Raw genomic sequence first — 18,313 nt, 5'->3', positions numbered from 1 at the left:
AGCCTCTTTATTACCCGATTTAAAATAAGCTAATCAGTAGAAAAGGAAAATGCTATACTCTACAGCTTGATGAGCAGCTGAAGACAAAAATATACTCAGATGCCATTTTAGAATTCAGGATATATCTTACTCAGTGATAGTTGAATGAGATGAAGGATATTTTTCTCTTTTTCTAAACCACTAAGTCAACAAGTGTGGTTTAAATGGGGAATGTAATCTAAGACAGACATGTAAAAATTTCTGTAAAATGATTCTGAGACTTTGCAGGCTGAAAAGCAAAGGTCATACTCATGGTTTACTCTAATTTATAAGATATGCCATTTAAAACCTTAATTAGGAGAATTTTTGCATAAAAAGATAACTTTCATAAGCCAGTAATAAAATGTAAATTATGCAATGCCTCTTTGGTAGCAAAGCAAACACTGTAACTGTACCACAAGGCAAAACTTAGAATGCGAAAAGGTGCAAAGATTAAATCAATAGTTATTTAAATCAGCATCTCACAGGTCTAGAGAAAGAAGATACTGAAAACATTTGGGAAATATTTGAACGGTCTTACTCTTGACGGTCGCCGTGCGGGTGCAGTTGTAGAGGATGGCCAGCTCCCCGAACACTTTTCCTGGACCCATGGTACACAGCTTCACACCTTCTTTCGTGACTTCAACTTTCCCATCTAAAAAGACAGGCAAAGACGCATTATCTCACTTCTCTCCTCTTCTGCTGCTGCTACTTCTCCTCTATTTATTTCTGTACATTTTCAAGGTGAGATTTACAAGATTTTTAGGCTTGTTTTTAAAAATGCAAATTACCAATTAAAGTTGTCATCAAGACACAATGGAAGAAATACAGTAAAATATGTATGGTAAAATGTCTTCCTTTTTTCCTCAAATTTATCACTAATAAGATTTAAGATGAGATTCAAAGAAAAGACAGGGGGAAATGAAGACAAATATGTAAATATATTACTTTACTAAGACAAATATGTAAATATATTTCAGATGTCAAATTTTACACTTTTAAATCTAGAAGAAAATTTTTGTAAGTGGATACATCTTCTACAGCACAGTTTACACTTGAGAATTCTCATTTTGAGTAAGGCAGCTATTATGAAGAATGAAATTACTTTGACCCTTGGGCATTATTTAATTACAGCTCATGGTATCATTTTATTTGTAAACATCTTATCTAACTTAGGCAAGACTGTTTATCTGCTTGCCAGCCATGTAACACTGAGCGTCAGGAAAAACAAACCATAAAGCTTAAGGGAAAAGAAAGAGACATTAGGGCTGCTGGTGTTCCACAAAGGACTTAGAAAATAAAACACTAAGAAAACATCATATGCTGGGGATACCTTGCTGCATACCAGTAAGGGAAATGTATTCATGGGAGAATACCATGAATAGCAACAAGGGGAAAATACCCTTTTAATCAAGTCATAGCATTGTAGGCTAAAAATTCATTCTATCACATAACATATCCAGGGGAGACATAAAACATCAACACAGTCTATTCTACATTTGAATTGTGTGTGTATATATATTTTTCCTCTTTGTATAAAGGTATATGAGAATGAAAAAAATCCAATAATTCACAAGGTTTGGATATAGCTCCTTACACGGGTATGGCTCACATACTATAGCTTCCTATGCCTTTGTCTTGATTTCAGGAAGAAAACTCTTTCTCTTTAAAAGTACCTTAAAACCAGTCCAGAACATTTATTTTTTCCTAAGCTTCCAGTGTCTCTCTTTAGTATTCTCCTCTTCTATCATTGGCAAGTTTATTCCCCTAGAAATTTCATCTGCCATTCAAGAGTGAGACAGAGCAGAATATAACATGGTAGTGAAATACATCATCTGAAGTCCAACTGAAAATTGAGTTCTCTTATTTGTTTCTTAAAAGTCTTATGATCTTGGACAGGTTGTTTAATGCTCAAATGTCTATGTCTTCCTCAATAAATTTAATAAAATATGAACATCTGTTGTACTGAGTGGTTGTTTAAATTAAATAAAATAAAACAAGTACAATGCTTAACACAGTGGCACAAAATAAATGCTCAGTAAATGCTTTTATCTTTTTATTGCTATCATTTTCATTGCATTTATTTAACATTTATGTGGAAGTATGAATTATTAAGATTACATTGGAGTATAATGCTTCATCATCTACTTTAGAAACCAACCAGGATTCAAGTATAAAAAAATAGATATACTTTTTTTCTTAATGGAAAAAGAATTTAAAGTTGTCGTTTTGCAGGTCATTGAGGGGACAATTTTTGAATTCCAATGAATATCAGGCACCCATCCACTAATAAAAGCTTAAGAAATCATATCAACCTATATAGAACAATACTAAGTCTTCCTACTTTTCTCTATTTGCCTAAAAGTAGCCAAGATTGGATGTGATGCTGCTTTAGTCTTATACTGGGGGCTCCTGAGAATAATCTAGCAACTTTCCAGTGTGTTAAAAAATTTTTTTCTTCACCTAAAACCCTAGCATTAATTATAAATAAAACTAAGAACAAAATGAACAGTACTCGAAAAACTCAAAGAGCTTTCATAAATAAATGACTGTACAAGTCTGCTTCTTTGTCTTTTTGGATTTCACATTTTACAGTTTCACTGGAAAGAAGCTCTCAAGTATAAAATCACTACTAAGGATCCTGTGGTAGTTTGTAAGCAATGCCTTCTCAGACAATAAGCAACCTAAATAAAGACAAGAATGCACATTGAGACTGTTGCGTTAGTTCAGTAACCTTTTAAAGGAAATTTGTGGGGTTATCAAATGAGAAATAATTTACATAATCCAGATTTTTCACTTATGGGAAGTTAAGAATGTTACTCGCTGACCACAAACAACACACTTAGCCCTTGAAAATCCCACCTCTGAAAAACTGCATTCATGTAACATCTATCTATTTTAATTTAGGGACAATTAACCATGTAACCGATTGTGTTTCTTATTCTTATATGACCTCAAACAGCTTATTGACAGACCTATATAAGACTCTGAGGTTTGAAATTTATGCGCAAACTCACTTCTGGTTTCCACCTATTTTCCTAATCTTGCTGTATTTTTGCTTTATTTTCTCATCCTAACTTATTTTTGTTGAAAAGAAATGTACAAATTACTTACACATTAAATATTCACATATGTGTAACTTGCTGGTAATACAAAGCTGAACTGTATATTAATTAGAATAGCTAAATTTTTAAAAAGGGATTTAGATTATTCTTAAGTAATAGAAGTTTGTATGTAAAACAGTCTTTCAGTTCAAGCTACACACTGGAAAGTTAATACCTTCACAATAATCAAGGATGCACAAATGATCTGATATGATAGATAAAACAATTCCAAAAGGACTATATGTGTACGTAATGGTAGAAACACTGTCAACTTGTCACCATAAATCATATTTTGATTGCTTATCTTTTCTCATATCTGCTTTGTAGATGAGGACTAGTTCAGAAAGGCAGGACAGATGGTATAAAATGAAAGTTAGGTGCACACAAGAGATGAATGAGAATTCTTTCAACGATATTTTAAGTGTCTTAATTTTCTAAAAGCTCAGTAAATGAATTTTGCTGTGAAATGTGAAACTGGTGACGTTTACATACTAGTCACATCCCACCCATAAAGTAAATTTAAAAGTAATTTCAAATTTACAAATGATTTCCAAATATGGATTGCGTGGTTCACTTAAGAAAACTAAATATCAAGTTACTGCATATATCAGAAGGTCCTAATCATAGACTTCCTCCAGTTATTAGGCTGTCATGAGATCACTCCACTTGACAATTCCGTTCTGAGTCATTTGGACTTCTTTTTCATTTTGAGACTACCTCAAGAGATTCATCTTAAATTGATTCCACTCGCATAGAATGTAGGTAAACCTATATATGCTTATTTTGGTGGGGAAGTGAGAGACAAAAGGCAGGTAGGCTAAATTTTCAACATGCTTTTGTCAGAGAACAGTTCAGCTTGGAAATTTTTATGTAACCGTAATTTATTACTAATTTTAGGAATGATTATTGATGAATTCACTTTAGGTCATTGTTCGTTAATGTGCTATTTCTTCACAGAAGAAATTAATCATTATTGAGTATTTTAAGGCTTCAATTCTCAAATGATTTAAATTGCAAATCAAAGATTTTTTAAACAGTAGCAAGAAAGTCATCTTCAGAAGACTTTATTAAAGTTCTAGACTTCGTCTATTTTCCCTGATGAAGTCCAATAGTTACAAGAGGTCACTACAACTGTTACTGAAAAACGAATGGAAATCATTTTAACTTGAATTTTGGTAAATTGCTTGAGTTCTCAGCCTGAGAAATGTTGATCCATGTGCCTGAGAAGTTTCAAAGGATTATTTATAATTTTCACTCTCTTATTACTGGTGCCATTTCCATGAGTAATTGGAAGATGCATCATAGTAACTTGAATATATTTTTTAAGTCTATTGCTGGTTCCATACGCCCCTTTATGACCTGAAATGGACTAAGTCTTAAACCCTAAATCTTGTCAGTAAACCACCAATGAATCATCCTTTTGGTTCTGGGAGAAGCTAAGTGTTAAGAGGTCCATTTAAAAGCTTGTATCTTTTGTCTGTTTCATCACAATCAGTAGATTGGAAAAATAAAGAAGAAACAGTTTACAAGGAAACCTCAAATCTCCAGGTTTTTTTCTACCCTGATGGATTTTTCATTAATCTGTGGTTTTGTGCAATAATGATTTTTATGCCAATTAGAAGTAACTTACAGATTTATTATGAACAGGCAGAAATAGAATAGCTGGAAATAAATTAGAAACACTGTGCTTAGTTCCAACAATCGTGGTTGGAACACTGAGGACAACTTGATTTCTCATAAAGGGAGTCAGGTGCTATAACAAAGGTCCAATTTAGACAAGACTTCTTGTGTCTTTGCTCCTCTCAACTCTTTCACTGTACTTCAATGGTTTTGTAGATTAGAGACTGTACCCTTTAAACTACATGTACTCTCAAAAGGGTATCTCGGTTGTTATAGGAACTTTCAATGCTCTGGTGGTGGTGCTGTGTTACTTGCGTGCATATATTTCCTCTGGGGAATGTTTTCCATCTATGGATAATGCTTTCTTACTGCATTAGAGTTTCTATCAGACCTGATTGCAGGGTTAATTAGATTGGAGGTGCCATCACTTGGGGAAAAAAAAGTATGAAGTGACAGGGCTGCTATAGAGCTAACTAGAAGAACATGTCACCCAATTCCCAGTGCAGACTGTAAACAGAAATGTCTTCCCTAAATCTGCAACTTGACATTTCTGTCTCCTGTAAGCCAGAATAAGAGAGCCAAGGACAGGCCCACTGCAAGATTTGGGTTTGCTCTTGAATTAAAAGGCAGTGTGTCAGTTCCTTTCAGTTACCTGTTTAAGATTGATTTCCAATTTGAATGGATATGGTCTCTCTGGATCTGAACTCCAGCTCCTTAAATGGTATGTTAACTTTACACAGGACTAGTTTTTATGTCTGAAAATCATTTGTTGGTCTTCAGATAAAACTCTATTTTAAAATACTACAAATTCTTTTCAAAGTTTGCTTTTTCTACTTTGAATTAATGGTCTATTTGCCTTATAAATCTCTCCCTAGACATTTATATATAGCAGGGTTTTTCCTAAACTATGTATGATTTATAGAGTCTTTATCCTATTTTAGTTAGAAACAACTTTCCCATTCAAATGCACATTTTTGATAATATCATAGCAATTATTTTCGCAAGGAGCATAAAGTTACTAGTTTTCCAAATGAAACAGAACATGTGTAAGTTGAAACTACATAAACAAAGACCTTGATTCTCCTTCTTCAGTTACTCAAATCTGATCTCAATTCGGGTCATGACTGCTATAAGTACACTTGACACAATTTTCATTCCACTATTAGAACTGAGAAAAATATATTGCAAATAAAATAATCATCATAATTATCCTAGTGATGAGAGAATGAAAATATATAGTATATATATAGAATGAAAAATTTAAAGTATCCAGAACTAAAAAATCTTAGAAACAGAGAGAGAACATATGTATCGGGCATACATGTAAACTCACAATGGAAAACCTCTACGAGGGAAAAGGAAATTTAAGCAATTTGAATATTTGGAAGTGAAGAATCTGGAACACTGAAATGAAACTAGAATGAGTAGCCTATTTTCTATACTTAAGTTCTTATAGATATTTAGGGGAAAGAAAGCAACTCTATATATACACATCAACCATTTATCTTACAAGTAGACAGGATTCTGGAAGGATTTCACAATACCCTTCTCCAGCATGATTCAATATTTTTTCCATACAGAATGTTTTGAGATACTAGCACTTTAAAGTAAATAGAAAGAACTAACAAAAGTATTTATATAATAATTTCCAGTAATGAAAAAAACTAAAGATGGGCCAGTGCTATGTGTACATAGAAAAGGAAAGAGAATTAGACTAATCATTTCCTGAATGAATGAGAGTTGAATGGATTTGACTTAACTAGGTCAAGTTTATTCCACCTAATTCTAATAATGTATAAAGCATTCTTGCTCTCTTATTTCTATAACACATCATTAGTTTCAACTAGTCTAAACAATGAATGGCTATTTCTGGAGTTCCTCATAGGAAAATGGCAAGAGGACCCCTGCCACTGTCAGACTTGTTGCAGTTGTCATGTAGTATTTGTTTTAGCTATGTTTTAATATTAAGCCTGAAGGATTCATAATATAAAGAAATGCATCTCAGAAAAAAAAAAAAAAGAAATGCATCTCAACTAGGGGCAATATTGCTTCCTATGAGACATTTGGCAATCCCTGGAGAGAATACTCGTCCCGAATGGGGTGATGCAGAACATCCCACAGTACACAGGAAAATGCCATCATAAAACATAGCACCACGCAAGAAGTCAATAATCCAGAGAAAACAATCCTGGCTTAAGGTAAATCCAGAGATATACCACAAACTCCATGTCTAAAGTGAAACATTTTTCTACCACTATTTTTCATTTTAACTTCCACCAGATGTAAACCAGTTAAATGAAAGAGTGACACCAAGTTGCAATATTTAAGTAACCATGATATCTTTGGAATAAATAAAGCCCCAAAGTAACTTTGTTGAATAATTTTCTCCAGTGAATGTTATCTGAAATAGAAAACTTTATTTCCAAATAAAACATAAAAAATAACTGATAATAGAAATGGCATCCCTTTCCTAATCATTCTTGAGAGTTTCAGAACCTGGCTAGATCACTGACTGCCTATGGGATCTTAAATAAACTATTTAAATCTTTAAGCCTTGACTACCGCACTGAAGACTTGGAGTATCAGTGCCTACCTTATAAGGTTATGGGAACTGAACTAAAGAAGTAAAACAAACAATAAATAAATTAAGAAAAGTTTTTAAAGAGAAAATTTTCCATCTCTCTCTTTTTATTTTTAAAGAAAAAACACTGTACAGTTCTAAGGAGGAAAGAGATAGGTCCAAAGTCATGGATCATAAAATTTAGGAATGGAAAAAAAGAGTGATCAGTGGGCAGAGACAGTGAAGGAAGAAATAAAATGAACAAGAAGATAGAGAAGGAGCTAGTGGGCAAGTCTCATGTCACCAAGCTTCAAAGACTTTCAGTAAAAGAGATAGCTAATGTACAACATTTAGTTATTTGCTACCATAAAAAAGTTCTATCTCTATCTTCAAATTTCAGTAATTTACCTCATAGTAATTTTTTGTGTGGATGTTTGAGGAAGATGAAGACTTGAAGGATGATCCACTGCTTGGATGTGTCAGAGAACAGAGGGGCTAGCATGGGAAGAATTAGGGACAGTGGGACTTGGAGAGCAGAGGATTCGGAGTAATTATGTAAATCATGTCATTATGAGAAACTAGGGGCTCAAGAATTTGCAGATACATAGGAGAAGGCACCAGCCCTTCTCACAAGATGTCAAATGGGTCCTTAATCTAATTTCATCTAAATTTCAAGGCTATTAGAAAAATGAGTACTGTCAACAGGGCATGTTTCTTCAAAGATTCTGACTCTTTTTTCCCAAATCCGTTAGACACATTTGCTTGGCTTCCTAAAGGCTCTTAAGAGGCAGAGTGTTTTGGAGTTAGAACTTCTAAGTCAATATCCAGATCTTCACTGCTGTTGGACTCACTGAACATGTGACCCTTGGGTTCTGCAGCAGAGACAGAGAAAGTAATAATCTTGGCTTCACAGAACTAACACCTGAATAGTACGGAAACTTAGTATGTGATAAAGTTTTCCATAAATATTAGTACAGTAATTGGGGGGGGAAAGGGCTTAATTCCTACAGTGTCTGGTTGCAAACAGTAAGGGGTCAATAATAAACCATGGGTAAGTGAACTGGAATATTCACCACAGTGACCACTCCTGCTATGATGCTTGTGTGAAAGCCTCAGTGCTGTGTTTAAATTCTGTTACTTATATGGTCCAGAAGATGAAAAACAATAATTAGAAGAATTACTATAATTAGGAGAATTACTCCACTTATTAAAAGTATTTCTATACTGTAAGTTAACATATATTATACTGTACTATAACTTTTACAGCGGTAAAATATGAAAACTTTTATTTGACAATTGAACATTTTGGCACTTGCAGTGATATACGTATTTCTTACTTAATATGGGATTAGGATTCCATCAAACACTCACCCACATTTGCATTTTTAAGAGAAAAAAGAAAAATGGACACACATAGAGAATCAGAGATAGAGAGGGAAAAAGAGAAAACAAATAACCATGTATCCCACAAAATACTCTGAAAATTTACAAAATGATGAAAAAGAATGCCTCATTCTCTCCAAAGCAGTTGTAGAAGTAGATTGGAGCAGAATGGAGATGAGACTACTGGTTTAAATTTAATATTCATACAGAGAATGATCACATTTATCCTCTGCACCACTGCAGAAAGAATAAGTGTAGGGAGCGGTTTTAAATAGCTGCTGCTGCCCTGCCCCTCCTGCCTGAGGGCATTTTGTGTGTCAGCCTACATTTCCCATGATCCTCCCCTTGCCTGCAATGCACATGACAAGCAAACTTCCTGTTTCAGCCTGCCTACATTACCCATAATCCTCTCCTGCTTACATCATATATCCGGATATGATGATGACCTATCAGATTAAGCCTTCTTCCTGCCTATGGCCCGCCCCCACCCTATATAAGTTGTAACCATTTTGAAAATAAACGAGACTCGATTGGAATCTCATCCTGTCTCCATCTCTCTTTTCTCTTGTCCTGCCCCCATCCCCGATCCCCTCTCCAGGTTGAGACCCATAGATTGATCCGCAGGCCGGATCAAGTGGCGAACACGAAGGGACCTCACCTGGCACGAGGGATAACGATGCGGGACCGTTCACAGGAGTAAAGCGCTGGCCAGCGTGACTGATTCAAGGACATCGTTCCTGTGATCTGTGCAGACGGCCACCTTACGTCTCGCCTGAATCACGGTAGGTGAACGGCATTAACATGGGACAAGCACTCAGTGAGCACGAATTGTTCATGACTGGCCTCAGGGAGGCTCTCAAGATTAGAGGGATTAAGGTTAAGACAAAGGAACTAATAAAGTACTTTCAGTTTATACATTCAGTGTGTCCATGGTTCCCCCTAGAGGGTACCATTAATTTAAACAGGTGGAATAGAGTAGGAGATGCTCTTAAGGACTATTATGAAGTTTTTGGTCCAAAAAGGGTTCCTGTAACTGCTTTTTCATATTGGACTTTAATCTCTGAGCTGCTGGCACAACGTCACGCAGATCCCCAGCTCGCGGAGACGCTTGCCCAGGGTGAGGCTGCGTTAGCTGCCTCCCGCAATTGTACTCCGCCACCACCAGTCTTATCTAAGGCACCCAGCCCTCCCAGCTCTGTTGTCCTTGAGATCCCAGAGCCTATTCAAGATGGCGATGTGCCGACACTCCCTTTGTCTGGAGACCACGAGGGTCCTCAAAATGGCGCCGCCACGGCCCCTCCTCCATACCGCCCTATTTACCCTAACCTTTCCAGTGGCCAGGAAGTTGATTGGTCACAATTAGCAGAAGAGGCTGCCCAATACTATTCCCCCCGGGTTATGGCTCCTGATGCTGCAGAACTACCCACCAGTTTTCAGCGACCACCCGGTCCGTCTTCTGCCCTTCTCTCATTAGAGGAACAATTTCATGATTTACAACAGCAGGTTCAGCTGACTAAGGATATACAAAGGCTTTCCTTAGAGCTCCAAACTTTGCATGCAAACCCCCCTAGAACGATGGCCGTCACGGGCCTGCCACTCTCTAAGATAGCGCCTATCTCAGGGTCACCAGGTGGTCAGCCCACAATGATGTTCCCAGTTACAGAGACTGCCTGCCCTCCCAATACAGAGGCCTTGAGAGTAACACATCCCTTATTGTTTCCTGTAACAGAAGTTGCCCAAGCTGGAGCGAGTGACGATAACTTACACAATGGTGGGGAGACAACTCAACCCACCCAAGCTAGTGCCAGTCCACAAGAGGGCGACATTAAATCAATTAGGGAAAGGGGGAGACAAAGGAGGCGAACTAGACGCGGGACTCAATCCCCAAGTCAGGAACATGAAAGAGATAAAATACAAGCTACTACCACAACTAGGGGAAATAAAAAAAGACAGCCACCACGTCTACAAAGACGAGATATAGAAACTGATATTAGTGAGGAAGAAAATGACTCTGACTCGCATAGCAGTGATACAGACACAGACCAATCGGCCCTAGCACTGAGAGCCAATAGGGCCCATGCACCATTCCCAGTATCTGCCCTAAAAGAATTAAAAAAAGCAGTATCTCAATATGGTCCCACAGCGGCCTTCACCCTTGCGGTCTTGGATTCTTTAACCCAAGGCTGGATTACGCCTAATGATTGGAGAGATTTAGCCAGAGCTACACTTTCAGGGGGCAACTATCTGCTCTGGAAGGTAGAATTCCAAGACCAATGTGAACTTTTAGCTAAAGACAATACTAACAGGAAAAATCATTACACCCTTCCCATGCTGATGGGAACAGGCCGATATGCCACACAACAAGCCCAAATGCGATATGAGGCAGGTCTTTTTGCTCAGATCACCCTGGCAGCAAGCAGAGCATGGCAAAGGCTCCCCTCTGGTGGAGCTGCTTCTTCCCTGACAAAAATAAAACAAAAACCTGAGGAACACTTCTCTGATTTTGTTGATCGCCTCTTACAGGCAACTGAGTGTCTCTTCGGCACCACCGAAGATAACACTGGCCTTGTTAGACAACTGGCTTATGAAAATGCTCTTCCTGCCTGCCAGGCTGCTATCAAACCCTATAAAAAAAAAGAGGACCTTTCGGGTTATATTCGCTTGTGTGCTGACATAGGCCCCGCCTATCATCAAGGTTTAGCTATGGCTACAGCTGTAAAAGAAATCTTCCTCGCACACAAGCAAGGAGGGAAAACAAATAATGGCAAATGCTTTAAATGTGATCAGACAGGCCATTTTGTCAGAGACTGCCCTATGGCCCAAAAGTCTCAGTACAATAATTCAAGGCCAAAACCTACAAGTCTATGTCCAAAATGCAAAAGAGGATATCATTGGGCTAACGAATGCAGGTCAAAGACAGATGCAGATGGCAATCCCCTCCCCCAGCAGGGAAACGGGATTGGGGGTCAGCCCCAGACCCCCACCCTCAGACAGACCTCCGGGGCTTTAAGGTTTGTCCCACTACAAAACAACCAGGCACAACAAGACCAGGCACAAAACAATCCATTTCTAACCTCCTCCGCGCCACGCCAGGAAGTGCAGGACTGGACCTCTGTTCCGCCTCCAATACAGTATTAGCTTCTGACATGGGAGTACAGGCCATCCCCACCGGGATTTATGGCCCTCTTCCCAAAGACACTTGTGGGTTAATTCTTGGACGCGGCAGCACGATATTAAAAGGGTTACAAGTTGTTCCAGGAGTCATAGATAACGACTATACTGGCGAAATTGTTGTCATGGTATCCTCTATCTCTGGCCTAGTTTCCATTAGCCAAGGACAACGTATTGCTCAGTTGGTGCTGCTGCCTTTAGTTCAAACTTCTAATGCAGCTGTGGCTTCCTACAGGGGAAATTCCTCCCTTGGATCCTCAGATATATACTGGGCTCAATTCATTTCCAAAGACAAACCCCTTATGTCTTTATTGCTTAATGGGAAAAGTTTCTCAGGGCTCATAGATACAGGTGCTGATGTAACAGTCATTAGAAAGGAGGACTGGCCTCCCACATGGCCCTTAGAAACCACTATGACGCATTTACAAGGGATTGGACAATCTAAAAATCCACAACGTAGTGCCAGTCTACTTACCTGGAATGATAGTGAAAACAATCAGGGGCACATACAGCCCTATATTATAGAAGGGCTACCCCTTAACTTGTGGGGCAGAGATTTGCTAACTCAAATGGGAATGATGATGGGCAGTCCCAATGCTGTAGTCACCAAACAAATGCTCACTCAGGGCTTCCTTCCTAATCAAGGTTTAGGCAAACGAGGCTCAGGCATTAAAGTGCCTATTTCCCCAACTCCAAACCCCTCTAAAGCAGGCCTAGGCCATTTTCAATAGGGGTCATTGACCTTCCTGCGGCCCATGCAAAAGAGATTACTTGGTTATCAGACAAACCTGTTTGGGTCGATCAGTGGCCCCTTACCTCTAAAAAGCTCGCAGCTGCACAGCAGCTGGTGCAGGACCAGTTAGATGTGGGCCACATTGTCCCCAGTGATTCCCCTTGGAACACACCCATCTTTGTTATTCGAAAAAAGTCAGGGAAATGGAGGCTGCTACAAGACCTTAGGGCAATAAATAAGACCACGGTCTTAATGGGACATCTGCAGCCAGGACTCCCTTCACCCAGTGCCATTCCTCTGGGATTTTTAAAAATTGTCATTGATCTTAAAGATTGCTTTTTTTCTATTCCCTTACATCCAAATCCAAAATACAATCAGTCCACTACAGATCCTGTTACTACTGTTCAAATAACTACAGTAAGTCCCTCAGCCATAACGGTTTCTCAAGCTCCGCTACACCAGGCAGATCATAAACCTGCCCCTCAATATTCACATTCTAACCTGTTCAGTTTGATTAAAGGAGCATACATGGCTTTAAATCATACCCAACCTGATCTCACCCAATCATGTTGGTTATGCTTGGCTGCTCCTCCCCCATATTATGAAGGAAAGGCCCTCAATTTAACCTTTATCAGTTCTTCTAGCTCATCTGCCTGTGATTGGGACAATCACCACAAGCTGACTCTCCCTGACGTCTCAGGTAGAGGAACTTGTCTTGGGGACTCCAGCTGTCCACCAGCACTGGCAGCACAACTCTGTGCCCAGCTTCATTCCAAATTCAAGCCAAATAATTACCTCATTCCACCCCCAGGAACGTCTTGGGCCTGCAATTTTGGCCTATCACCCTGTATAGCAACTGCTGTTTTTAACAAGTCTACAGATTTTTGTGTTCTTGTACAGGTTCTTCCATGCATAACCTTCCACCCAGGAGACTACTACCTCCAGGCATCGCAGATCAGCTATATATCTAAGAGAGAACCTGTGACATTCACCTTAGCTGTGTTACTAGGATTAGGAGTAACAACGGGAATAGGGACAGGGACCACAGCTCTAGTGTTGGGAAATAAGCATCTAGCTCAATTACAGGCAGCAGTAGATCAGGATTTAAAAGAAATAGAAGCATATGTGACAGCTCTACAGGCGTCCCTGACGTCTCTATCTGACGTAGTCCTACAAAATAAAAGAGGACTAGACCTCCTATTTATGAAGGAGGGTGGCTTATGTGCAGCCCTCAAGGAAGAGTGTTGTTTTTATGCTGACCACTCGGGAGTAGTCAAAGAGTCCATGAGTAAACTGAGAGAGCACCTCGAAGAGAGAGAGAAAAGGAGCGCATCGGAGCAACCACCTTCTCCTCCATGTGGGAGGATCTCTCCCCTTACATTGCCCCCCTCTTGGGACCCCTAGCTGCCTTGCTGTTGCTGCTTACTGTAGGACCTTGTATTTTTCAGAGGATCGTGACACTCATTAATAACGTTAATAACAAGGTTGACACATTTATGGCAAAGCCCATTCAGGTATATTACCATCGGTTGGAAATGGCAGAACAACAAACTTATCGGGAAAATTCACCCACTGACGGCCCACATGATGCTGTGGCCCAGACGCCCTGAGGCACTGGACAGGCAGTCAGAGACGGGCAACTAGGACACATATGTAATGCCAATCGGCCACCTAAGACAGGTCCAGGACCAAGAGCTGTCCTGCAGGCCCATGACGGGTAAGGCTCGATTGGGTTCATATGAGGAGTCCTTGACCCAAGACAGGCGCTGTCCTCCCAGGGCCTGCCATGTTCCAAAAAATATATATAATAATAAGGGAGGAGATGTAGGGAGCGGTTTTAAATAGCTGCTGCTGCCCTGCCCCTCCTGCCTGAGGGCATTTTGTGTGTCAGCCTACATTTCCCATGATCCTCCCCTTGCCTGCAATGCACATGACAAGCAAACTACCTGTTTCAGCCTGCCTACATTACCCATAATCCTCTCCTGCTTACATCATATATCCGGATATGATGATGACCTATCAGATTAAGCCTTCTTCCTGCCTATGGCCCGCCCCCACCCTATATAAGTTGTAACCATTTTGAAAATAAACGAGACTCGATTGGAATCTCATCCTGTCTCCATCTCTCTTTTCTCTTGTCCTGCCCCCATCCCCGATCCCCTCTCCAGGTTGAGACCCATAGATTGATCCGCAGGCCGGATCAATAAGGAGTAAGAAAAATATTTTAAGAGGAACTAAAGGTGGAAGGAAGCTGCTGCACATGGGTCTAGTTAGGAAATAAAATTTTAGGCAGACTCAATGTATAGAGTCCCATTGGCTGAAATATGGATAAACAAAATGTCGACTATTATTCAGTTATAGTCAGGAAAGAAATACTAACACATCTACAGTGTGAATGAACCTTGAACACATATTAAATAAGCCAATCCCAACAAACACATATTGTAAAATTTCATTTTATGAAATGTTCAGAATAGTCAAAGCTACCGTCCAGGAACAGTAAATACATTCATGTTGCCTAACAGCTGGAAGGGATGAAAAACTGAAATTTGATGACTGGAAAGTGTGGGATTTTCATTTTGAATAATGAAAAGCCTCTAAATCTGGCTTTTGGGATGAATGAAAATTTTGTAAGTATACTAAGAGATATCAAGCTTTAAATGAGTAAATTTAAAGACATGAATTATTTCAATAAAGTTGTTAGAAATGAGGGCATAGTAGAAGCACATAATGATTGTTCAATTATAACAAGAGTCATTCAATAAAAAGATTGGTCATTAATTCCATAAATGCACCATGAAATCCTTTATAAAAAATTTTAAGATATAAAGATGGTTTGATCTCTGAAATTTACTACAATAATCCCTCTCCTCTTCCCCTTCGATAATTACACTGATATTTTTCCACTACATATATGACCTCTACCCAAACTAAGACTTAACCCTACTCACCAATTTCTTTCTATTCAAAGGATCACAAAATCATCCTTAAGTCATAGAATCACTGATAACAAATACTTTTACCGTGGACAGATTTAATCCACCCAACAATTCATTTCTTAACTGTTTCTTTTTTTTTCCTTGTAGAAAACATCTTTCCTACATACACTACTACCAAACTATCTTCTCTGTAAAGAGAACACAATCATTGCTGGAATATTATTCTGATATAATATCCCTCTACTAAGAAATTCAAACTGGTTTCTCTGGAGTCAAATTCAAAATGCTAGTTAGTGTTCAGGCTTTCCACAACCTGAGATCATCTCTGAATTTATCTAAATCTGTATCTTTGTTATACTCTTATGCAAGCTTTGTGGTCTTGTTCAGAGGCTCTTATCTGATAGAAACTGTAGATCTTTTAATTTGGATGGGAAAAAGAAAGATCATTATTTTTACCAACTTCTAACTGAAAAATAACATTTCCAGTGAAACAAATCATATTAGTTTAACGTGGTTTATGATATTGTCACAAAGAGAAATTAAGTATGCTTACTACAGGAAAAATGATGCAGATATCTTTAAATATTTTACGTTTATCAGTCCTTCAAAGTAACATTTATTAGACACGTTGTTATGTTTAATGTGTTAAATAAAAAATAAATATTTATTAATGAATTAAATATTTTTTATTTTCCTTAGTGATCCCCAATATAATTAGTTTCCATGATAATGAAAACATTCTTAGATGAGATCTATGGGCACCAGACTTTTAAAGATATCCTTTGTCAAAAACAAAACAAAAAAAACCCCAAAGATTACGATCTCCTTGTCAAGCAAGTAAATTGCTAATACTGTAAACAAAACGTTTAACTTTTCTTTATCACTGGATTTGCCATTGTCTTAGATCTATGGTGCTTTTGCCATGGCAAAGAACCAGCATGTAAGACAGGACAAGGTGCCCCTTCTCTCCTCTCATCCGTGTGCCTTTCTTCTATACCCTACTTCCAACACCATCCTCAGAGCAGCATGAGCTCCTCTCTCCCAAGTCACTCACTGAACTTTTTTAGTCAGCTAAAGATCTGTGTAGCTGAAACTATGCAGCAGTTCACTTTCTCATCAGATTTTCCATAAATGTAAATATAAGTACATATGTATACATGTATATGTATAAATAAGTGTATAAATATAAATACATTTAAATGTAAATATATAGGCCTTATTTCTTTTACTGAACTGATATTTAAACCACTTCCTATATGTTCTTTCCATATGTTATTAATAAATATAACTGATGGCCCAGAATTTGTCTGACAAAGTAACAATTCTAAAAGCCAAGTCTTCCTAGAGGTTTGTAGCACTTGTTACGAGTTCAGCATTATAGATTCCATCTCATTTCTTGCCAACTCACCTTAATTGGCTCCCTGGACATATGGCTTACTTTTCACCTTATGTATTTATTTTATTAATATGTCTTTGGTCAAAAGAGAAATCTTGTTAGATTAGCACAAATAAAAATGAAGACAAAGTAGATAAATGGCTTACAAAATGAAAACATAAACTAGGTACACTACTTAAATGGAAACTATGAAAATATAAAACATTATTTTGGCTTTGGAAAAAAACTTGTCTCAACACACTTATGTGAATTGATTTCCATAATATTTTAAAGAGCATTTTATATTGAAATGTAATAGGTTTAAAATACTAAAAAGGATATGAATTTTTAAGTAGTCTTGAGTAGCAGTGAATTTAAGAAGCTAATTTCTATAGAAAAATGTAATTCTTTATCATTGAGGAGCAATCAATGAATAATTTGCTCCCGTGTAAAAATGTCCCAAATCATTTATCTTTTGAATTTGATCACATGTATGTGGTAATGATGTGCATATATCTTTCAGTTTTTCCAGAATTTTTGTTCATCCACTGACTTATTCGATCAAGAAATAACAAGGAGTATTCATCAAATGGCCTGATTTGTGTTTTGTAAACTGTCACCCATCACACACATACCCAAAAAAAGTAATGGAAGGAAATAGTGCTCTGCCTCACATAGGATGATGAATATCAACATATTAAAGAAAAATACTGATTTTTAATTTGAAAACATTAAAAAATAGATGTATATATGTTTCCATACAAAAATGGTTATTACATGAAAATTAGGCTATAAAATATATTTGAAAAATACCTTAAGAAAATTCTGAAATCTAATATATTAGAAATCACAAACCCCCTGTAATAATGTCATTCTTTTGAATGGTTTTATAGTGTCTTGATATGTTTGGTGCTACAGTATACGAAGTTATATTCAAAGACTTCAAGGAAAGAGTCACTAGGGGAACTACTTTTATGTCAGGATATCTTGAGGAGAAACACTATTTTGCTTAAATGGTTATGTTTTGACCTGCACTGTTCTGTTGTTAGGCCCTCCTTTACCTCAATCCCCTTTCTTTCTTTCTTTTAAAATTATTTCTTTATTTTTATCTTTTTAATTAAGGGAAAAATAAAAATAGCAGGATACATTATAGTAACCTGCTTTGATTTCCTATTAACTTGATTTGAAACCCTGTATTGCCCTCACCATCTTGCTTTGACTGATTTTCCCCTATTCTGCTTTGCTAGATAGTACCAAGTTCGAAAGTATAGGCAACAACTGTGAAGACAGTAAGATTCATTATGACGCCCATTCCAGTTGACTATTATCTTCTTTTAAAGTCCTGTAAAGTCTCCAATGTTTTGGTTGTATTCTCTACTGTTTTGTTCAATTTTATTATAACTTGATGAT

The 18,313-nt window shown here is 37.7% G+C and overlaps 1 protein-coding gene across 2 annotated transcripts in view; it reads right to left on the bottom strand.

Annotated features, from left to right (window-relative positions):
* The window catches only part of Prkg1 (protein kinase cGMP-dependent 1), a 1,159,508-nt gene that overhangs the window by 722,283 nt on the left and 418,912 nt on the right, over positions 1 to 18,313 (bottom strand). For both annotated transcript variants that reach the window (XM_063239051.1, XM_003473935.5), the window contains exon 3: positions 560 to 673. In XM_063239051.1, coding sequence (XP_063095121.1) covers positions 560 to 673 — 114 coding nt within the window. The remainder of the gene's footprint in view (positions 1 to 559; positions 674 to 18,313) is intronic.

This window comes from Cavia porcellus, unplaced genomic scaffold, assembly GCF_034190915.1.
Source record: "Cavia porcellus strain 051 isolate PalLab524CR breed Dunkin Hartley unplaced genomic scaffold, mCavPor4.1 scaffold_28, whole genome shotgun sequence".
Classification (NCBI taxonomy): Eukaryota; Metazoa; Chordata; class Mammalia; order Rodentia; family Caviidae; genus Cavia; species Cavia porcellus.
This window is presented reverse-complemented; position numbering and strand designations above follow the sequence as displayed.